At 37.0% G+C, this 17484-nt stretch overlaps 2 protein-coding genes and 1 pseudogene across 2 annotated transcripts; 2 read left to right on the top strand and 1 right to left on the bottom strand.

Annotated features, from left to right (window-relative positions):
• The first annotated feature begins 1367 nt into the window (after positions 1-1367).
• On the top strand, positions 1368-3449 carry LOC143560804 (PLASMODESMATA CALLOSE-BINDING PROTEIN 1-like). The gene is made up of 4 exons (XM_077049021.1): positions 1368-1425; positions 1541-1780; positions 1880-1913; positions 3260-3449. Exons 1-4 carry the CDS (start codon positions 1368-1370, stop codon positions 3447-3449), a joined length of 522 nt encoding a protein of 173 aa, XP_076905136.1.
• Positions 3450-4748: 1299 nt separating this feature from the next.
• LOC143560791 (AT-hook motif nuclear-localized protein 16 pseudogene) lies at positions 4749-5429 on the top strand (annotated as a pseudogene).
• A 252-nt stretch (positions 5430-5681) lies between these two features.
• Positions 5682-8079, bottom strand: LOC143560790 (glycerophosphodiester phosphodiesterase GDPD6-like). The gene is made up of 8 exons (XM_077049009.1): positions 8058-8079; positions 7587-7762; positions 7276-7459; positions 7115-7189; positions 6939-7048; positions 6646-6864; positions 6344-6502; positions 5682-5923 (listed from the first exon to the last, which is right to left on the bottom strand). Exons 1-8 carry the CDS (start codon positions 8068-8070, stop codon positions 5753-5755), a joined length of 1107 nt encoding a protein of 368 aa, XP_076905124.1. The 5' UTR covers positions 8071-8079; the 3' UTR covers positions 5682-5752.
• Positions 8080-17484: the final 9405 nt, after the last annotated feature.

Raw genomic sequence — 17484 nt, 5'->3', positions numbered from 1 at the left:
ACTTATTTGGGCTGGTTCTTGGGTCAATTTGTTTTGAGCTCAAACCCGAACAACCGACCCAAACAACCCGAAACACGAATAACACCCCTAGGCATAACACATGGTGGGATGAAAACCCGGGTGAACTCGGGGTTCAAACTGATAGCCTTTGCACAAAGCCTAGCTCGAACTTAAGTTTACATTGAAAACCCAAGCCTTCCATCATTAAACCATATTTTTTTAGATATTTTATTTCCTTGTATAAAACAGACATGAAAGCAAAGTGAATAAACAAAATAAATTACTTACATGAAAACAGATATATAGGTGAAAAAAGGGTATTTGATAGAAACTTTGTCTAAAAATAGAAAAAAGAACTTAAAGGTTAGTTACATTTATTTATTCTAACATAATGGCATAAAGTAGATATCTTAAAATATAATTTTGTTTTAATATTATAGAATACTTTTAATATTTTTTTTATTATATCTCAATAAGATTAGAAAAAAAGAGCGTGAAAAACTCATAACTCTTGAAACATATGACGGTATTTCATTGTGTGAGGGTGGAGATCGTATAATGTGCTCGGGTAGACTGAACAAACTTTCCCTTGATGACAATGTTGTATTTTAATTGGATTAGGGGTGCGGATGAAAGTCATTGTGCTCCCTCTTAAGACCAATTTGTTTACCATCAAGCTTGATTGATCCATTAGTCAGTCAATCAATCAATTTTACCTAGTAAAAATCCTGCTTATAGCCAGACTATTAACAGGATATGAAGGATAGGATGTAGGCATACATCTCAAAAAACAAAGAAGTTGTTTTTAAAGAGATCATCAACTTCAATATATAAAGTTATATAAAAGAAACATAAGGTTCAACAAAAGACTTATAGATGGCATAGGAACAAAACGGATAAATACAATAATTAAGAAAACATTATAGTAAAGAGGCAGAGGCAAAAACCAAAGTTCATTTTCAAAGAATAAAATAACAAAACCAATGCTCATTTTTATAGATGATTAAAAAATATTAATTTTAAAAATGTTCTTTTTATCATAAATTATATACCATTCATCAATCATAATACTTATTATTATTATTAAGGTTTATGTAATGAGACACAACACAACAAAACATACTCATATTGTGCAATAATATCATAACTTTTGTGTAACTAATAAAACATAAAAATAGGTAAGGCCATAATTTCCTATGAATTAATCCATAACTTTACATTACATAATAATAATAATTTATTAATAAGCTTGGGAAAAGAAGCACGTACGCACAACTCTCCACCTGAAACTTTTTTCTTTTATGGTCACTTTTAATTTATTCACTCATCAAACCACTCTCACTAACTTCATCTCTCCAACCACTTCCATGGCTCCTGCTGCTTTACTTCTTTCTCTCCTCGTCTTCTCCATGGCCACTCACTCAAGTACATTTATACATCTTATTATTATTCTATTCTAGTAGATCTATGGTTATACACACATACATAAATTTGTACCTAACTTAACTCTATGCATTATTATTAATATATATGTTATAAGGTGCAACATGGTGCGTGTGCAAGAAAGGTGGAGATGACAAAGTGCTTCAGCAAGCCATAGACTACGCTTGTGGTAACGGAGCCGACTGCGCCCCGACGCACCAAGGTGGTAAATGTTTTAACCCGGACACCATTACGGACCATTGTAACTATGCGGTTAATAGTTATTTCCAGAACAAGGGTCAGGCGCCTGGCTCATGTGACTTCAAGGGTGCAGCCACCGTTGTCTCCGCAGATCCCAGTTAGTAGCCACTCTCTCTACAATATTATTATTCTTTGTTATAGTTTATTTGTTACTCTTAATCTATACTTAATACTTGTGTTTTGAGGTTTTGTGTAGGTTCCAATGGGTGTACTTTTCCCACTTCTGCTAGGTATATATGTTCTCTTATAAATCTTTTTTTCAATCATAATAAAAGTGACTTTATGTTTACATTAATAATAATAATAATAATAAAAGTGACTTTATTATATTAAATTATGAGAAAACAAATAAATAGATTATTCAGCTCTAAGAGCGTTGGTGTGGCTGGGATGGATTCAATATAAATTTGAACCGAGTCGAGTTTAAACAAGCGTGAGGGTTGGGATTGTGTTTGAGAAATGCTTATTGGCTTATTGGTTTTTTTAAAAAGCTATTTTGAAAAGTCGGGATTTGGTACTTTTGGAAAACTGCTTTTCAACCCTTTCAAAAATCTAAAATAAGAAAGTTTTTTGTGATTATCAGACACATTTTAATTTATTGGTTTTTTGAAAACACTAATAAGCCGATAAGCATTTTTCAAACTCAATCCCAAACATGCTCTAAATAGAAAATAATATAACTAAGAAATGATAAACGAGGTACAAGACGAGTTTGAATTTAAGAAATACAAGTCGAACTCAAGCTTTATAAATAGAGCTTGAGTTTGAATTTAAGAAATACAAGTCAAACTTAAGCTTTAAGAAGTACAAGACTTGACTCGCCTCGTTTTTGACCCTAGCTTAGAGTAAAAACTTTATTTGAACTAAAGTTTTTATTATTTTATGTTTTTCTTTTTTGAAACGACCAACTAAGTAACGCCGGGTACTCCGTACGCGGCCTTCATTGGCTAAAGGTAGCCCGAGCCGGCCACGAGTCCGGAAGGAAGGAGCCCCTAGCGGTCCACAAATTGAGGGATTCCTCGGATAAAACCCGACCCCCACGCCCGCCAAATGACATAACAGCGAGGAGCCGGTAAAACCGGGTAAGATCAGGACTTGAACCTTGGCAATCTCTCATATAAATTGATGATAGTGAGGTTTGAACCCCCGTAAAGTGAGTGCTCTAGATTGAGCCACATTCAATTTATTTTATTGTTTTATGTTTGTTGAATTAATGTTAATTGAAACCATTTAACATAATATAAATATTTATAATGATTTAAAATAAAAGTTTAGGTGAAAAGATCTAGTAAGAGCCCCACATGTGATTTGTACAGGGCATATTGTGCGGTTAACTGAGCCTCTGCCCAATAAATTTGTCCATATCGAACACACCGGCGACATGACCTGGTGCCACCACTACCACCACAATAATAATCGTTGGATCAATGCCATATTTTGAGATATGAGTTAAATCAATTTAAACACCAACATACTTTTAGTGTATTTTTTTTAACATGGTTTAAAGTTTAGCTGTTTAGGGTTTAGAGTTGTAACTAATATTAACGTCACGCGTTCCAAATATCAATATACGCAGTGGCACTGGGACCGCAAGCCCGCGTTCACCAACCAACATTAATGGTGGGATAGCTGGTGGAGCGGGAGGAGCGTTAGGTCCGTCTGCATCCGATGATGTTAGCCATGGTGGGGTGAGGCTACATAAACAAAGCACCATTTTCGGGTTTTTGGCTATTGTGGGTGCGGGGGTCGCGATGATGCTTACATGAGGTTGATGAAGGATGTTGGTGTCTACTTCCTAATTAACGTGTAGAGAGTATGTAGCTTTCAGTTTAGGGGTTTTTAATTTGTTAGCTAGCTAGCTCTATTTTGATTTTCAAATTGGTGGTTATTTCTTGTTTGAAATTTTGTACTAGCTAGGAACATGTGGAATGGTATGTTACTAGTGGTCCCAAAATGGTGTTTGTTTGCTGTGTGATGTGTTTAATGAGGTTCTTATGTTGTCTATTTAAAGCTTTACTAAACTAATCAAAATATTAACATAATAATATCATTAAGGTAGCGTTTGGTATGTAAGAATGGAGGTTGGAATGGTATGATTTATTGTGAGGGAATCCAGAAAAGTGCGTTTGGTTAATCAAAGGAATGAAATAGCTCATTACCTAGTCCATTTCATTCCCTTTAAAATACCCCAATTTCATTCTATTCATACCCTATGTTTTTTTTCCTTTTCATTCCCTTTACATCACCTCCACCACCCTCCCACCACCACCACCCACCATCAACACCCCCACCACCAACACCACCGCCACTACCACCAACCACCACCATCATCGTCCACCGCCGCCGTTACCGCCACCATCGCCATTAGCGCCAGCGCCCACCACCGCCATTCGCCTGCCGTCGCCATCAACCATTGACCTGCCTCTCACCAACACTGCACACCGCCCACCGCCTACCATCGCCGATGCCCACCACCGCCACTGCCACCATGCCTACCACCTCCAATGTTACCGCCGCCGCCACCACCACCACCTCCAACCACCATTATCTCTCGTCGCCCACCACCATCACCGTACACCAATGCCACGACCGCCACTACCTCCTCACCATCACCGCCACTCACTACCATTTTAATTTTATTTATTTATTTTTTCCTGCCTATTAAACAACACAAAGCAAAGATTCATTTCATTCCTAAAATTAATTTTAAAAAGAGTCCTCACATATACAGTCGTATAAATACATGTTTCTTCCTTCAAAGTTTAAACGTGTTACAAGGCGAACCATCATTTTTCTCTCACAGTACGAAGAACATTAAGCATATTTATAGATTTTTTATACACATAAGTTCCTAGGATTTTATGTCATTTTGAATTGGTGGTAGCTAAGAGTTAGGATTTTAGCAGCATAAACTAAAGAAAAAAAACATTAATTACATAGGTTGCTGTGTTACTTAACAATCACCTAATTATATGTCATTCTTTTGATTTTTCATCATAAATATATCCATATCAATCTCCCTACTTAAGCATGGCCAATGATCAGTTAATCCCAAAATATCAAATATGGCTGGTAGTGGTGACCTTACTGCCATTACATCAAAAGCCGACGAGCATGTGGTTCGGAAACCGCGAGGTAGGCCAGCCGGTTCCAAAAACAAGCCCAAACCACCCATCATCATTACTCGAGACAGTCCCAACACGTTGCGGGCCCACGCCATGGAGGTTAGCCCGGGTTGTGACATTGGTGAGAGCCTAGCCACTTTTGCTAGAAGAAAGCAACAAGGGATATGGGTGTTAAGTGCCACCGGGTACGTGAGCAATGTCATGTTGCGTCAACCGTCTATGTCGTCTGCTGGGCCAGGCTCCGGGCCTGTAGTCACTCTTCATGGTCGGTTTGAGATTTTATCATTGGTGGGTTCAGTATTGCCGCCACCTGCTCCACTAGGTGTGACTGGTTTAGCCATATACCTAGTGGGCCCACAGGGCCAGGTGGGTGGCGCCATCGCTGGCCCACTTATGACATCCGGCCCTGTGGTGATCATGGCTGCCACTTTCATGAATGCCACTTTTGATAGGCTGCTTATTGAGAAAGAAGAAGCGATTGCAACACATGATCAACTTCAGCGTCGTGCCATTGGTGTTTCAGATATCTACGCGTCACCACAAAACATGATTTCTAACTCCAACCTCCCTCTGCCCGAGATGTATACTTGGTCAATGGCTCGACCGTTGTCTAAGGCATGAAAATTTATTTAGTTGATGTTCAAGAATTTGGTAACTCAACATCATGGAAGCTCAAAACTGTATTACTTAGAATCGACTAGTACGTTAATCTCGTGTTTTAAACGCGTCATGTAAACTCCTGTTAGGGATAATGATATAAGAAATATAGATGTTAAAATCCGTGCTTATTAACACCGTTCATGATGCAGCATTCCTTATGTCATGTCACTGTCAGCTTTTAAGTATTAGTTATTGCCACTTAACTCAAATATACTTTACGCTTAAACTTATTCATACATTCTTAACTTAAATCCTACTTTTACATTAATATTTAAAACATAAGATTAATGCGCTCGAGAGGTCCATTCCTGGTAACGATGGAGGCTACCAGGGAAATCGGTAAAAAGTCCGTCAACTCGCATTGTGTTTATCCAGTAATGAAGTTCCACATAAGGGTCTTGACTGAAGTTAAAAGGCAAGTACTTGTTTTCATTGCGAAATGTGTATGGGTGCACCTGCAAGTTACAATAAGGAGGTTAACTTTGAATTCTGAGGTCAAACACAGAAAAAGTCAAATCCATTAGTTTATAAAATTTAAATGAAACTTTGACTATTAGAACGAATTCGTTCCAACGGATTACAGATGAGAAGCCATTAAAGTTAAAAACTAATAATCAGATTCACCTCAATATGATGTTTTGACAGTAGAGTGAAGAGGTTACCGTTGACCTTTTGAGGTCAAAAAAGGGAAAGTCAACTATGTAATTACACAAGGTTTCAAGAAATTTCAAGAATATATTTATGATCATAATGAACTTACTAACATAATACATACGGAAAAAGATTCTTGTGAGGAATTAATAACAAAATCTACATCAGATTGAACTTCAGAAAGTAAAGCTTTGACCTGAAAAGTCAAACTGTGACTAATGTACCTGTAGATTATGAGCGTGGGCCCGGGTGACGAGATCAGTAGGCGTTTGAAGGTAGCTGCAATATGTTACAGGTACAATAGTGTCTTTCCCTGGACCAATACCAACAACATATTCTTTAATATAATTCAAATAGTAATCCGAAGTGATCTCTGCAAACGTCTGCACACGAATAACCATAATCGGATAATCAGTTGCAATAAAACGGACAAAACAATATGTAATTAACTAGTTGATTGAAATCACAAAAATGACATTTTTAATAAGTAAATGTATATGAACATATTATTGAACCTTTTGGTTACCTGATTCGTGTCTTGTGTTCTAATGTCCACATCATCGGTTAAGAAGATCTTTGGTAGATCTGTTTGGTTATGGATATGAACAAGTGAAGACGGGGCGAGTGACTGAATGAAACAAGGTTGTTTTAGCCACTCTTTCGATAAATATGAACCCTTGTAACTGTATTTTTTAAGGATGTCCACAAAAACATCTTCAAATCTCTTTCCTTTTGGCCATTTCACCTGAAAATTAGTTATAATTTCATAAATCCAGTGTAAAGTTTTTACATGTGACAATTGATGAGAATATAACTTACATGTTGGTTCACCAATACCGGATTTTTAATTTCTGGATATATTCCAACAACCCTTGGTGCATTTATCGCGATTTGAATGTACTCTTCGAATGTGATAATGGGAAACTTTCCTGATCATCATCGCATAACGTATTGATTATGTTATATTAAATTAACTAACTAACTAACTAACCAACCATTATATTGTGGATCACGGAACGAAAACCTCTGCTTTGTCCTCAAAGTTTTTAGTTCTTTTAGTGTAAAATCAACTGTAATAGTCAATTAGTTAGCAAATCATTTACACAACGACATTAATCGACTAATATATTTTTGAATCAAAACTGAAGCTGCATACATATGAAAAATCCAGTTTCGTTTTTTCCTTCAACTTCATAAGTTTTGACTCGGTCGGCAAACTCCTTGTGGTCTGCAATATCAGTCGACATGTCGAGTGTAAAGTCGTGGAGACACATAAGCACACCGTCTTTACTAGCTAATATGTCCGCTTCAATGAAGTCTGCACCCTCTTCAATAGCCCTCTATAGGAATTAAAAGTATAAACATATGATACTACAATAATAATGTAGCATTTTTCTGTAAAAAGTGATTTAGGAGGTTTTATGTATTTGTATACTCATAAATAAAAAGTTTAACAAATTAATTTACTAGGTAAGCTGGAGTGGTTTCTTCTGGGAGTACTCCACTTGAACCTCTATGTGCAATGTTAAATGGACGAAACGTCTGTAGGGGCTTTTTTGTAACTTTTCCATCAGCTGGAAGCGGAGAGAGTCTACTTGCCGAACACCTGATAAAGAGTAGCAGCAGAGTAACAATGGTGCAACCTGGAAAGTGTTTCATTTCATCAATCAAAAACGTCACATAGGTCAACATTTATGATTTTTAAACTACATTATTGATAAGAGTTAAGAGCATATGTGGTACAAAAAATCACAAACTTGTTTAATAATCTGACACAAATAACATGTATAGACATTCCCATAAACATTTAAAAAATGTCGTTACATTTCATCATGTAAATAAATAATTTAGCTTTTAATATCGTATAAATAAATATAATGTTTAAGTAAATAAAAAAGTTTGAAGTTTAATAAAGATTTGGAACATGGAGGTGCTTACTTGATGAGTCCATGGCACATAATAAGTGCAGTTCTTGATTGATCTTCTTGGGGGTTTGGATATTTAAAAAGAAGGTTGATGGAATATCCCACGGACAAACTAAATTTTGAATTGGCTGTTTGTTTGGACTGGTTGAGATATTTTCGACATGTCACGTGGTAAATAATTAGGTGATTAAATGCAAAATATCTATTATTAGATATGACTCAGTTTGATACGACCGGTTTTTTTTATGTGGAACGAATTTCAAACCGTTCACCACGCCCTATAGTTTGAATTATTTGAAACCAACTAAATAACTGCAAAAAAGAAAAAAAAAAGTGAAACCAAACTGATGACAAGTTTGAACGATTTTTGCAACTTCAATTGTACTATGTGCTACTCTATTTATTCTGCCACATGGACTAATAGAGAGAAGGCAAAAAATGTCTTAGGGCATTCTCAATCCGTCATCTGTCTAATCTCTATAATTGTATTAAAAATATTAGATTTTCTCTTTTCTTTTCATTTTCTCTTTAGTCAACTCACAACCACTTTAAAAAAATATTAAAACATTACGAAGAGTGAACAATGATTCTCTAAATTTTACTTATGGAGAACAATATTTTATTTCTCATCCACTTACAACAACATTATAAAAAATAGAGAATACACTCATAATTTAGAGGATGGATTGGGAATGTTTGGCTTTATAAGAAGGATGTCGTAGTTACATAGCCATGCATGATAAGTTTGGTTTTATTAGATTCAAAAGGGGTGGGTGACGCCTATGTGGCGAAGAAGAAGGATTTGGTTTTATTAGATTCAAAGGGGTTGGTGACTCTTTAAAGTTTGCGGAGGCGTTATCGGGTACAAGGTCGGCGCTACAGTGGTGGCAGTTTCGGTAACCAAGTATGATAAAGGGGGAGTTGCAGTAGGTCAAATCAGAGGTCCAGTGCCGCCAAAGGTGGGTTATCAAAACAAAGGGTGGAGTTTCAGACATCCGTAGTAAAATCGGGGATTTCTTATAAGGAGGTGGTGGAGAATGGTGGAGGGATAAAAGGGGTACGTATTAAAAAAAAATGGCTTTGGAGTCATCAAGTCTATGTTATCCGAGTCAGGTGATAGGCAAGGCTGTGGTGTGTGAGGCGAAGGGGGTTCGAGAGCTTTGTGAATCAAAGGTGTGGCCGCAAGAGGCGGGTTTCCTTGACGCGACAATTTCGTATATTGGTGGTTTTAAGGTGATGTTTATCTTTAACAAACAGACCCAAGCAATGGATTTCCTAAAGAACCACGCAGAAGCTTGGGAAATGTTCTTTGTTCAGGCATCTTTATGGAACAACCAAGATTTCGTTCGATCGTGTGGCTGGGTTAAAAGTGGTCGGTTTATCGATAATGCTCCGGGATAGTTCCAATTATGCCAAAATTGGAGAACTTCTCGGTAAAAAGATTTTCCCATCGGAGTTTTCATGGAGGGTAAAGGATAATTCGGCCGGAGATTGTTTCGTTTTGACAAAAATCAGCAGTCGAATTCAAGAGGAAATTACGGTAAAGTGGAAAGGTAAGGAGTACCTGGTGTAGGTGTCGGAGGAGATGAAGACTTGGGTTCCAAGTTTTTGTGAAGATTCATCTGTTTCAAACTCGAGTTACTCGTCATCTGGAGCCTCTATGATGAGCCCGGGTAATGAGGAAATGGAAGATGGTGAATTCCGACCGGCCTCACCGGAAAAGAACAATGGGGTCTGGGGTGTAACATTTCGGGTCTTACCGTATTTGTTTGGTTTTCGTTTTATCGTTGTACGAAAGTTATTTGGATCTCAATCTTTAATACTACCTTGAATTTATAAGTATTTAAGTTTTCTAATGTTCACTTTAGGTCCTCATATTTTAGATAGTATTTAATTCCTATTTGATTAATAAAAAGTTCAATTATTGATCAAAATATAAACTTAAAGGACTAAATGTAACATCTCAGATTTTTCAAACCCGTATTCGTTTGCGTATAACCCGATCCGGAAACATTTTTAGATCTTTATTGTTTTTGGAAATCAAATATTTATAAGACTTTAAGTTTCTAATATTCACTTTAGGCCCTTCATACTTTAAAAGATGTTCAAATCTTAATTTATGCATAAAAGATTCATTATTTATCTAATTCTCAAACTACAAATACTAAAAGCATCAAAAATCAAATTTCCTTTTATTTGGCCGGAGCACCACGTGGTTGGATGGTCCTCCCCACCATGCGGCGCTATGGGGACTCTGATCAGATCGTTTAACTTATTTCGTTTCCTAGTTCGTTTTTAGCATGTAAATCGCTTATTTTAGGACATCATAGAGTGAATTAAGCCCCAAGAAATCCCCCAAAGCTTAGATACATGTCCATATTTATTAACCCTTATCCAAGAATGAAATTTACTGGTTATAATATTGGTTTGATCATTAAAGGCCCATTCGGTTTCTTAAACGGGTAAGTTACCATATTTAGTTCGATTTAGTGTATCCTATATAAACATATCATATATTCTCTGCCACAAATCATCCCTAAACCCTAACTCACCTTCTTCAGCCATCCTCCATCTGTTCATCACCTCTTCTTCGGTTTTTGCATTATTGTTGAAGATACACTCATAAATGGTTGACTTTGCGTATGCACCGACCTTTGACTTCCGTTTCTTATCGATTCTTTCACTTTCCGGGTAAGTTGTAAACATAGAAATCATTCATACATATTCCCTAGTCAATAACCTTCAATCAATTTCGGTGGTTGAAGGGTGTTGACTGGTCAAATCGTTTAAAACTCGTTAAAGGACAAAATAGTCAACTAGTTTGACTTAACGTTTTCTCATACTTCTGGTCGGATTCAATGTTCGGTCCAGAAGACTTTTATTCTCGTAACGTGGCTACTGAACAAAACCCGACTTCTGAATCGATGTTCGGATTCTGGTCAGTACCAGCTCGCTTAAATCTTAAATATAACATATCCAGAGTTCTAAACGTCCGTTTGGATTGATTCCAGCGGCCACGAGTTCGTTTTTACTTGTATTATAATATCTCAAATATTGAGTTTCTGATCGTTTATAAAATTTGACGTGTAGTGGACGACTCGCTTATTCGTTAGCTCGTTTAATCACATTTATTAATCGCTTGTCATTAATCTAAGGTGAGTTTGATCATTCCCCTTTTTATACACTGTTTTCAAACGTTTTGGGGACATATGCGTACTTACTCATATTTTCTATCCTATATATATACACAAACTCGCAAACATAACCATTGTGTGAATATCAGTTGAATGCTATGTGCTAATTGCTACATGTTTAATTGTTTACTTGACAACATTCGGAGAGGTCCAACATATCCCCTTGTCTGGGGTTCTCATTAGTATGATCATACGACCATCTTAGTAACCGGAGCCCGATTCGCTTGGCAAAGGTAAACCGACAATTTTAGTCATTGTAATCAATGCCCGATTCTCTTGGCAACGATTCATTGGCACACTAGCACGCTTTGGTTATGTACATGGTTTGTTAAGGTTTGATTGATTATTATCACATAGAATGGTTTGCGCATTTAACACTTATCATTTATTATTTATCTATTATATATATTATTGTTGTGTCAAAATTGGTAATCATCTTACTCAACATGTGTTGTTGACAAACTCCATTTTCTACGCATATGCAGGTTGCTTTGTATTGAAGATTGAAGTTGAACACTTAGACTAGACCTTAGGATATAAATGAGATAACCATTATTTGAGTTTACATTCATGTATTTAAATTGTTTGTTATATTTGGATATTGTGTGTATTTATTTTCAATAAAATAACTAAATAGATATTGTCACCTTTTATGTATGATAGTATCTTCGAGCTGTGAGCAATCGGATCACGCCCCGGCATTTCCGCCTTAGGTTGGGGTGTGACACTAAACTTGTTAAAAATGAAAAACCCTCCCTCCTGGTTGCCGGAGCGCCTAGGGCTGGCCGCGCAGCGCGGTGGGGGATCTGCACAGAATCCTTAACTTGATTCACTTCCTAGCTCATTTTTGGTATTAAAATCGTGTTTTTTAAGCATTATTGAGTGAATTAAGGACCAAGAAAACGTGTTATAACCAAAATACATGTCCCTATTTGTTTCTTATTGACCAAGATCAAATCTTTTGGTTTATTTCAGTGATTTGGTCATAAAAATCTTATTTACTTGCTTAAACGAGTGACATGTCCATATTTGATTCGTTTTTGCTATTCCTATATAACAACACATAATCCCTGCCACAAAACTTTACATTAACCCTAGAGAAGCCACTCTCAGCTGTCACCTCTCACTGATCATCATAATTCTCTTCGGTTTTTGCTATTTTGGTGAAGACATACTCCTAAATGTTTGACTTTACATGCGTGTGGACCATTGACTCGTCATATCTCCTTATTCTTTTACTTTCCGGGTAAGTTGTAAACTGAGTTTTCATTCATAAGCATTCCCTAGTCAATAACCTTCAATCAATTTTGAGATTGAAGGGTGTTGACTGGTCAATTTCTTTAAAACCCGATAAAGGGCAAAGCAGTCAAATTGTTTGACTTATCGTTTTCTCATACTTCTGGTACGCTTGGTCCAAAAGACTTTTATTCTCGTAACGAAATTTTAAGGCTACTGACCAAAACCCGACTTCTGACTCGCTGTTAGGATTCTGGTCAGTACCAGCTCGCTTAAATTTTAAATATAACATAACTTGAGTTCTAAACGTCCGTTTGGATTTATTCCAGCGGAAATGAGTTTGTTTTTACTTGCATTATAATATCTCAAAGTTTCAAGTTCTGATTGTTTATCTCGTTTGACGTGTAGTGGACAACTCACTTATTCGTTAACTCGTTTATTCGTATTTATATTCACTTGCCTTTAATCTAAGGTGAGTTTATCATTCCCCTATTTTGCTAAGTTTTTCTAAATGTTTTGGGGACGTATGCGTATTATTCATATTTTATATATATATATACATATATATATGTGTGTGTGTGTGTATATATGTATGTATCTCAAACAATAGCAAACGTGTAATTGTGTGTGTGACTTAATCAAATATACGTGTTACATGCTTAATTTTATTAATTATTCATTCATTTGTATAATTCGGAGGGGTCCAACATAGTCCCATGTGTTGGGTTATCATATTATTTACCAACGCCCGAATCGCTTGGCAACGGTATGACTACTTGCTTATGGTTTGATTCATTTACCGCACTTACTACGTTATGCTTATTTATATTAACATGCAAAACTGGTGATAATTTCACTCAACTTTAGGTTGATAAACTCTTTCATTTTCTACGCATATGCAGGCCATCATGTGAATTTGAAGAATGAAGTTTGGATAGTAGGCAAGACCATAGGATTTAATGAAGGCAAACATAATCTAAATTTGTTAAATATATTTATTTGAATTTGAATTATGTTGCTATATTTGGATATTCTGTGTACATTTGAATTAAAATAATTAATTAGATATTTATATTTATGATAGTATCTTCGTGCTGTGAACAATCGGATCACGCCCCGACATTTACGCCTTAGGTTGGGGTGTGACATGGGGAGGGTGGGATGTAGGCAGACCATACCTCTATCACTGGAATAAAGAGGCTGCTTTGTTGGGGATTTCAATATGGCAACCTGGATTATGTAGAGAGTCGTGTGATAACTTTCAAATTAACACTTTAATTGGATAAAACTCTAAATTAAGACAAGAATTTAGTGTGAATTTTTGAAGAAGACGAATCAAAGAGAATGTCGATCAAGGACAAAATAGTGTTTTATATCAAGGGTAGTTGTAGTTCAAGATATTTAAAAACATTAATAAATAAACTTCAAATAATACTTATGATTATGTGAACATGATCTTAAAATTCATTTTCCTAATGAATTTTTAAACCCAACCAAGAGGCTCTACCCCTTGGACCCTGCTCTACAAATTCTTTTTCCTAACTTCAAATTAAGTTAATCCTTTTTAGTTATGTATGTATTTAGTAAGTTAAAATAAGAAAGTATGAAAGTATAAAAATATGAAACAATAAAAGTATAAAAGTATGGAAGTATGCATGTATGTATGTATGTATGTATGTATGTATGAAAGAAAAGTAAACAGGTTAAGTATGAGTATGTAATGTATTAACTAGAATTCACTCAGCATAGCTGACTTTAGTTGCATGCAGGCAAATTGAATGAGGCAGCTAGATTGAGGGAGACACATGACATGGATTGAAGAGACTGACATCTATGAAGAAGATGTTATTGTTTTGGTCAAAAATTAACACAATGATTTCGTAACCAAATTAGTAATCGGGACTAGGTGCTTATATGAAATGAACGTAAAAGTACTTGAACACAAGGATTTGTTGCGAGGAAAAAACCCGTTATCCTTAGGATAACAAGCAAAAAACCCCGGGCGGTGAAAACTATCACCACCGGTTTATTAATAACAAAGGTGATTACAATTGTGGAGCTCAAACTTGATCGTGATTACAAAGAAAGCGAGTACTAGTAAGTTCTCGAGTGCTAGAGTGTGTGTTTGATCTTTTGTTTAGAGCTCTATATATAATAAACAAAGTCTAACAATATGCCCTATATTTAAGGAAACTTTAGAAAGAGTCCAATTAGCCGTTAATCCTTCTAATCAACACGTTTCCTTTGTTGCCACGCTCCAATAACAGTAAGTGCGAGTTCTTAGGAGATCAAGCAACGGATTTTGACCTGGTAATCTGGAAGGTAGCAAACATTGCGTTAGTTATATAATGTAATTAGGATACCAGTTACCTTAGAGGATACCGCATCCTGGATTCGTCTTGAGTATAATCTTTGCTGAGGATACTGAAAATCCGTGCCCTAAGAATTGTCCCCAAGTTTTAACAGCTGTAGATAGGCATTACAGCTATAAAATTTTTGAATTTTGAATTTCAAATCTTTGCATGTGTGGTAGATTGTTGATGCACGTGTCAATCATTCGTTCTTTGGGTAAACCCTAGGCCGACTTTATAATTACTTGGATAAATAATATTTCCATCCATCTTCTTCCATTATTCAGGTAACTTTTCTTTATTCTCTCTTCTTAAATCATGAGTCCGAAGCTTCGTGCTTCCGGTATTGAGGATTTCGTATCGCAAAATCTCCTTGCCAGTCCAGCGAGTGAGATATGCATTTTTGGCAATACTGATATCGCGAATCTTCGGTCTCGGGGTTGTTTTCCCGTTGAAACTCTTTTCAGACTATTCGACGCCGCCTTTTCTTCCGATTATGTTTCAAAAACCTGGATCTGTTTTCCGATTTTGCCGTTTAAAATCGGTTTTTCCTATCCATTTCCTGCCTTTACCACCGAGTTCTTTTCAAGAACTGGTCTCAGTTATGCCCAAACCATGCCCATGGTTTGGAGGACTTTGCTTGTTTTGGAGAGACTAATTGCTGACCATGCCCTAGATCTTACCCTATCGGAGCTTGCTTCTGTATATGACCTTCGCAGCCATGGGTCTTCAAGATATCTTCTCAAAATTAAATCTGGTCGATCTCCATTGGTTCTGAAAAATACCCAGAATAATGACCAGTGGAAGAGACAATATTTCTTTGTTAGGAGAGATTCTCTCTCACAGCTTGATACTCTTCCTTATCTCTGGGTTTCCAAAAGTAGGATACTGTATCTTGAATATATATCGATATCTTTTGTGACTGATGTGTTTTCTTTTGTTTCTGCAGCTTTGAAGTTCTTTGAGATTGCTACTCCCACCAGAGAAACCGAGGATAAGCTTGCCTCTTTCTTTCTCATTGACGAGCAAGAGAGGACGTTTCATTTCCAGTCGAGCTTTCAAGATCCGTCTCCGTCCGTGAGCTCCGTTATGTCTAGCAAGAGAGGACATTCCTTGGTGATTTGATATCCAGGATAGCCTTGATCTGCTCTGGGCTTGCTTCTATTCCTCTTTTGGTGACCATGTATCCCAGGAATTTTCCTGCTTTGACCCCAAAATGACACTTGGCCGGATTTAATTTCATGTTGTATTCATCCAGGATATCAAATGCTGTTGCCAAGTCTTCGAGATGATCCTCAGCCTTATTCGACTTTACCACCATGTCATCTATGTAGACTTCCATCGTGTCCCCCAGTTGGTCTTTGAACATCATGTTGACGAGCCTTTGGTACGTCGCACCTGCATTTTTAAGTCCAAAAGGCATTGCAGTGTAACAGTATATACCTGTGGGAGTCATGAAGGCCGTATCTTCTTGATCTGAAGGCTCAATTTGAATATGTTGAAATCCTGAGGATGCGTCCATGAATGTTAGCAGTTCGTGGCCAGCAGTTGCATCCACCATTGAGTCAATGTGCGGGAGTGGGACTGGGTCTTTTGGACAGGCCTTATTCAGGTCTGTGAAGTCCACACACACTCTCCATTTCTCATTTTTCTTCTGGACAACAACTAGATTGGCCAACCATCTAGGATATTGGACTTCTCTTATCATCTTGGTTTTGAGCAGCTTCTGCACCTCTTCTTATATGATAGCGTTTCTCTCAGAAGCAAACTTCTGTCGCTTTTGATGTACTGGCCTGAAAGATTTGTTTATACCAAGTTTATGAGTGATTATAGATTTAGATATACCTGTCATATCTTCATGTTTCCAGGCGAAGGTAGAAGCTCTTTTCTTTAGAAAGGATATCAATTCCATCTCAATATCCTCAGGAATACTTGATCCTAACAATACTTTGACTTCAGTATCCCGAGGATCCGAAGATACTACCTTTACATCCTGTTCTCTTGCTTGCAGGACCTTCCTTGGTTGTTGCTGTAATTGCTATGCTTGAGTAGGCTTTGTAGTCCACTTCATTGATGAAGCATAACATTCCTTGGAATCTTGTTGATCACTCTCAATTTTGATGACTCCCCCAAGGACTTGGGAGTTTCACACATTGATGGTAGGTTGAGGGTACTGCCTTCATGCTGTGGATCCAGGGCCTGCCTAAAATCACATTACAACAAGATAAAGAGTCAATAACGCAAAACTTTTGTAGGGAGTTAGTTCCCTCAATATATATTGGAAGTTTGATTTCTCCCAAGGCGTTCTTGGTTTTGCCGTTGAATCCGACAAGAACTGAGGATTTTGGGATAATCTCTGTTTCTGGGATATCCATTTTCTTCAATGCATCCATCTGGATAATGTTTACAGAGCTTCCTCCATCAACGAGTATCCTGCGCACAAAACAGTTAGCTATCCACAAAGTGATTACCAAACCGTCGTGGTTGGGATCCACAAGGTCACATCTATCTTCCTCATCGAAGGATATGATTCTTTGAGTTGTCAATGTGGAAGTACGGAGAGGTCTTTCTCCGTTGTCCATCTTCGTCTCTCTAGAACGTTTCTTGGCTGCTGAATACGAGGTCCCACAGATGTCAGATCCTCCCGAGATAAAGGATA

This window comes from Bidens hawaiensis, unplaced genomic scaffold (assembly GCF_021521415.1).
Source record: "Bidens hawaiensis isolate Kalapana, Puna unplaced genomic scaffold, B.hawaiensis_p1.1 tig00020451_1, whole genome shotgun sequence".
Taxonomy (NCBI): Eukaryota; Viridiplantae; Streptophyta; class Magnoliopsida; order Asterales; family Asteraceae; genus Bidens; species Bidens hawaiensis.
The sequence above is the reverse complement of the archived record's forward strand: the minus strand, read 5'-3'. Positions and strand labels throughout refer to the sequence as shown.

What these genes read in the sequence shown, in the direction of transcription:
- LOC143560804 (XM_077049021.1), top strand. Translation starts at nt 1,368, where the DNA reads ATGGCTCCTGCTGCTTTACTTCTTTCTCTCCTCGTCTTCTCCATGGCC. An exon ending in CTCCATGGCCACTCACTCAA is followed by an intron (nt 1,426 to 1,540) that starts GTACATTTATAC and finishes ATATGTTATAAG; the next exon opens with GTGCAACATGGTGCGTGTGC. An exon ending in CGTTGTCTCCGCAGATCCCA is followed by an intron (nt 1,781 to 1,879) that starts GTTAGTAGCCAC and finishes GGTTTTGTGTAG; the next exon opens with GTTCCAATGGGTGTACTTTT.
- LOC143560790 (XM_077049009.1), bottom strand. An exon ending in CGGTATTGGTGAACCAACAT is followed by an intron (nt 6,865 to 6,938) that starts GTAAGTTATATT and finishes ACTAATTTTCAG; the next exon opens with GTGAAATGGCCAAAAGGAAA. An exon ending in GAACACAAGACACGAATCAG is followed by an intron (nt 6,503 to 6,645) that starts GTAACCAAAAGG and finishes ATTCGTGTGCAG; the next exon opens with ACGTTTGCAGAGATCACTTC.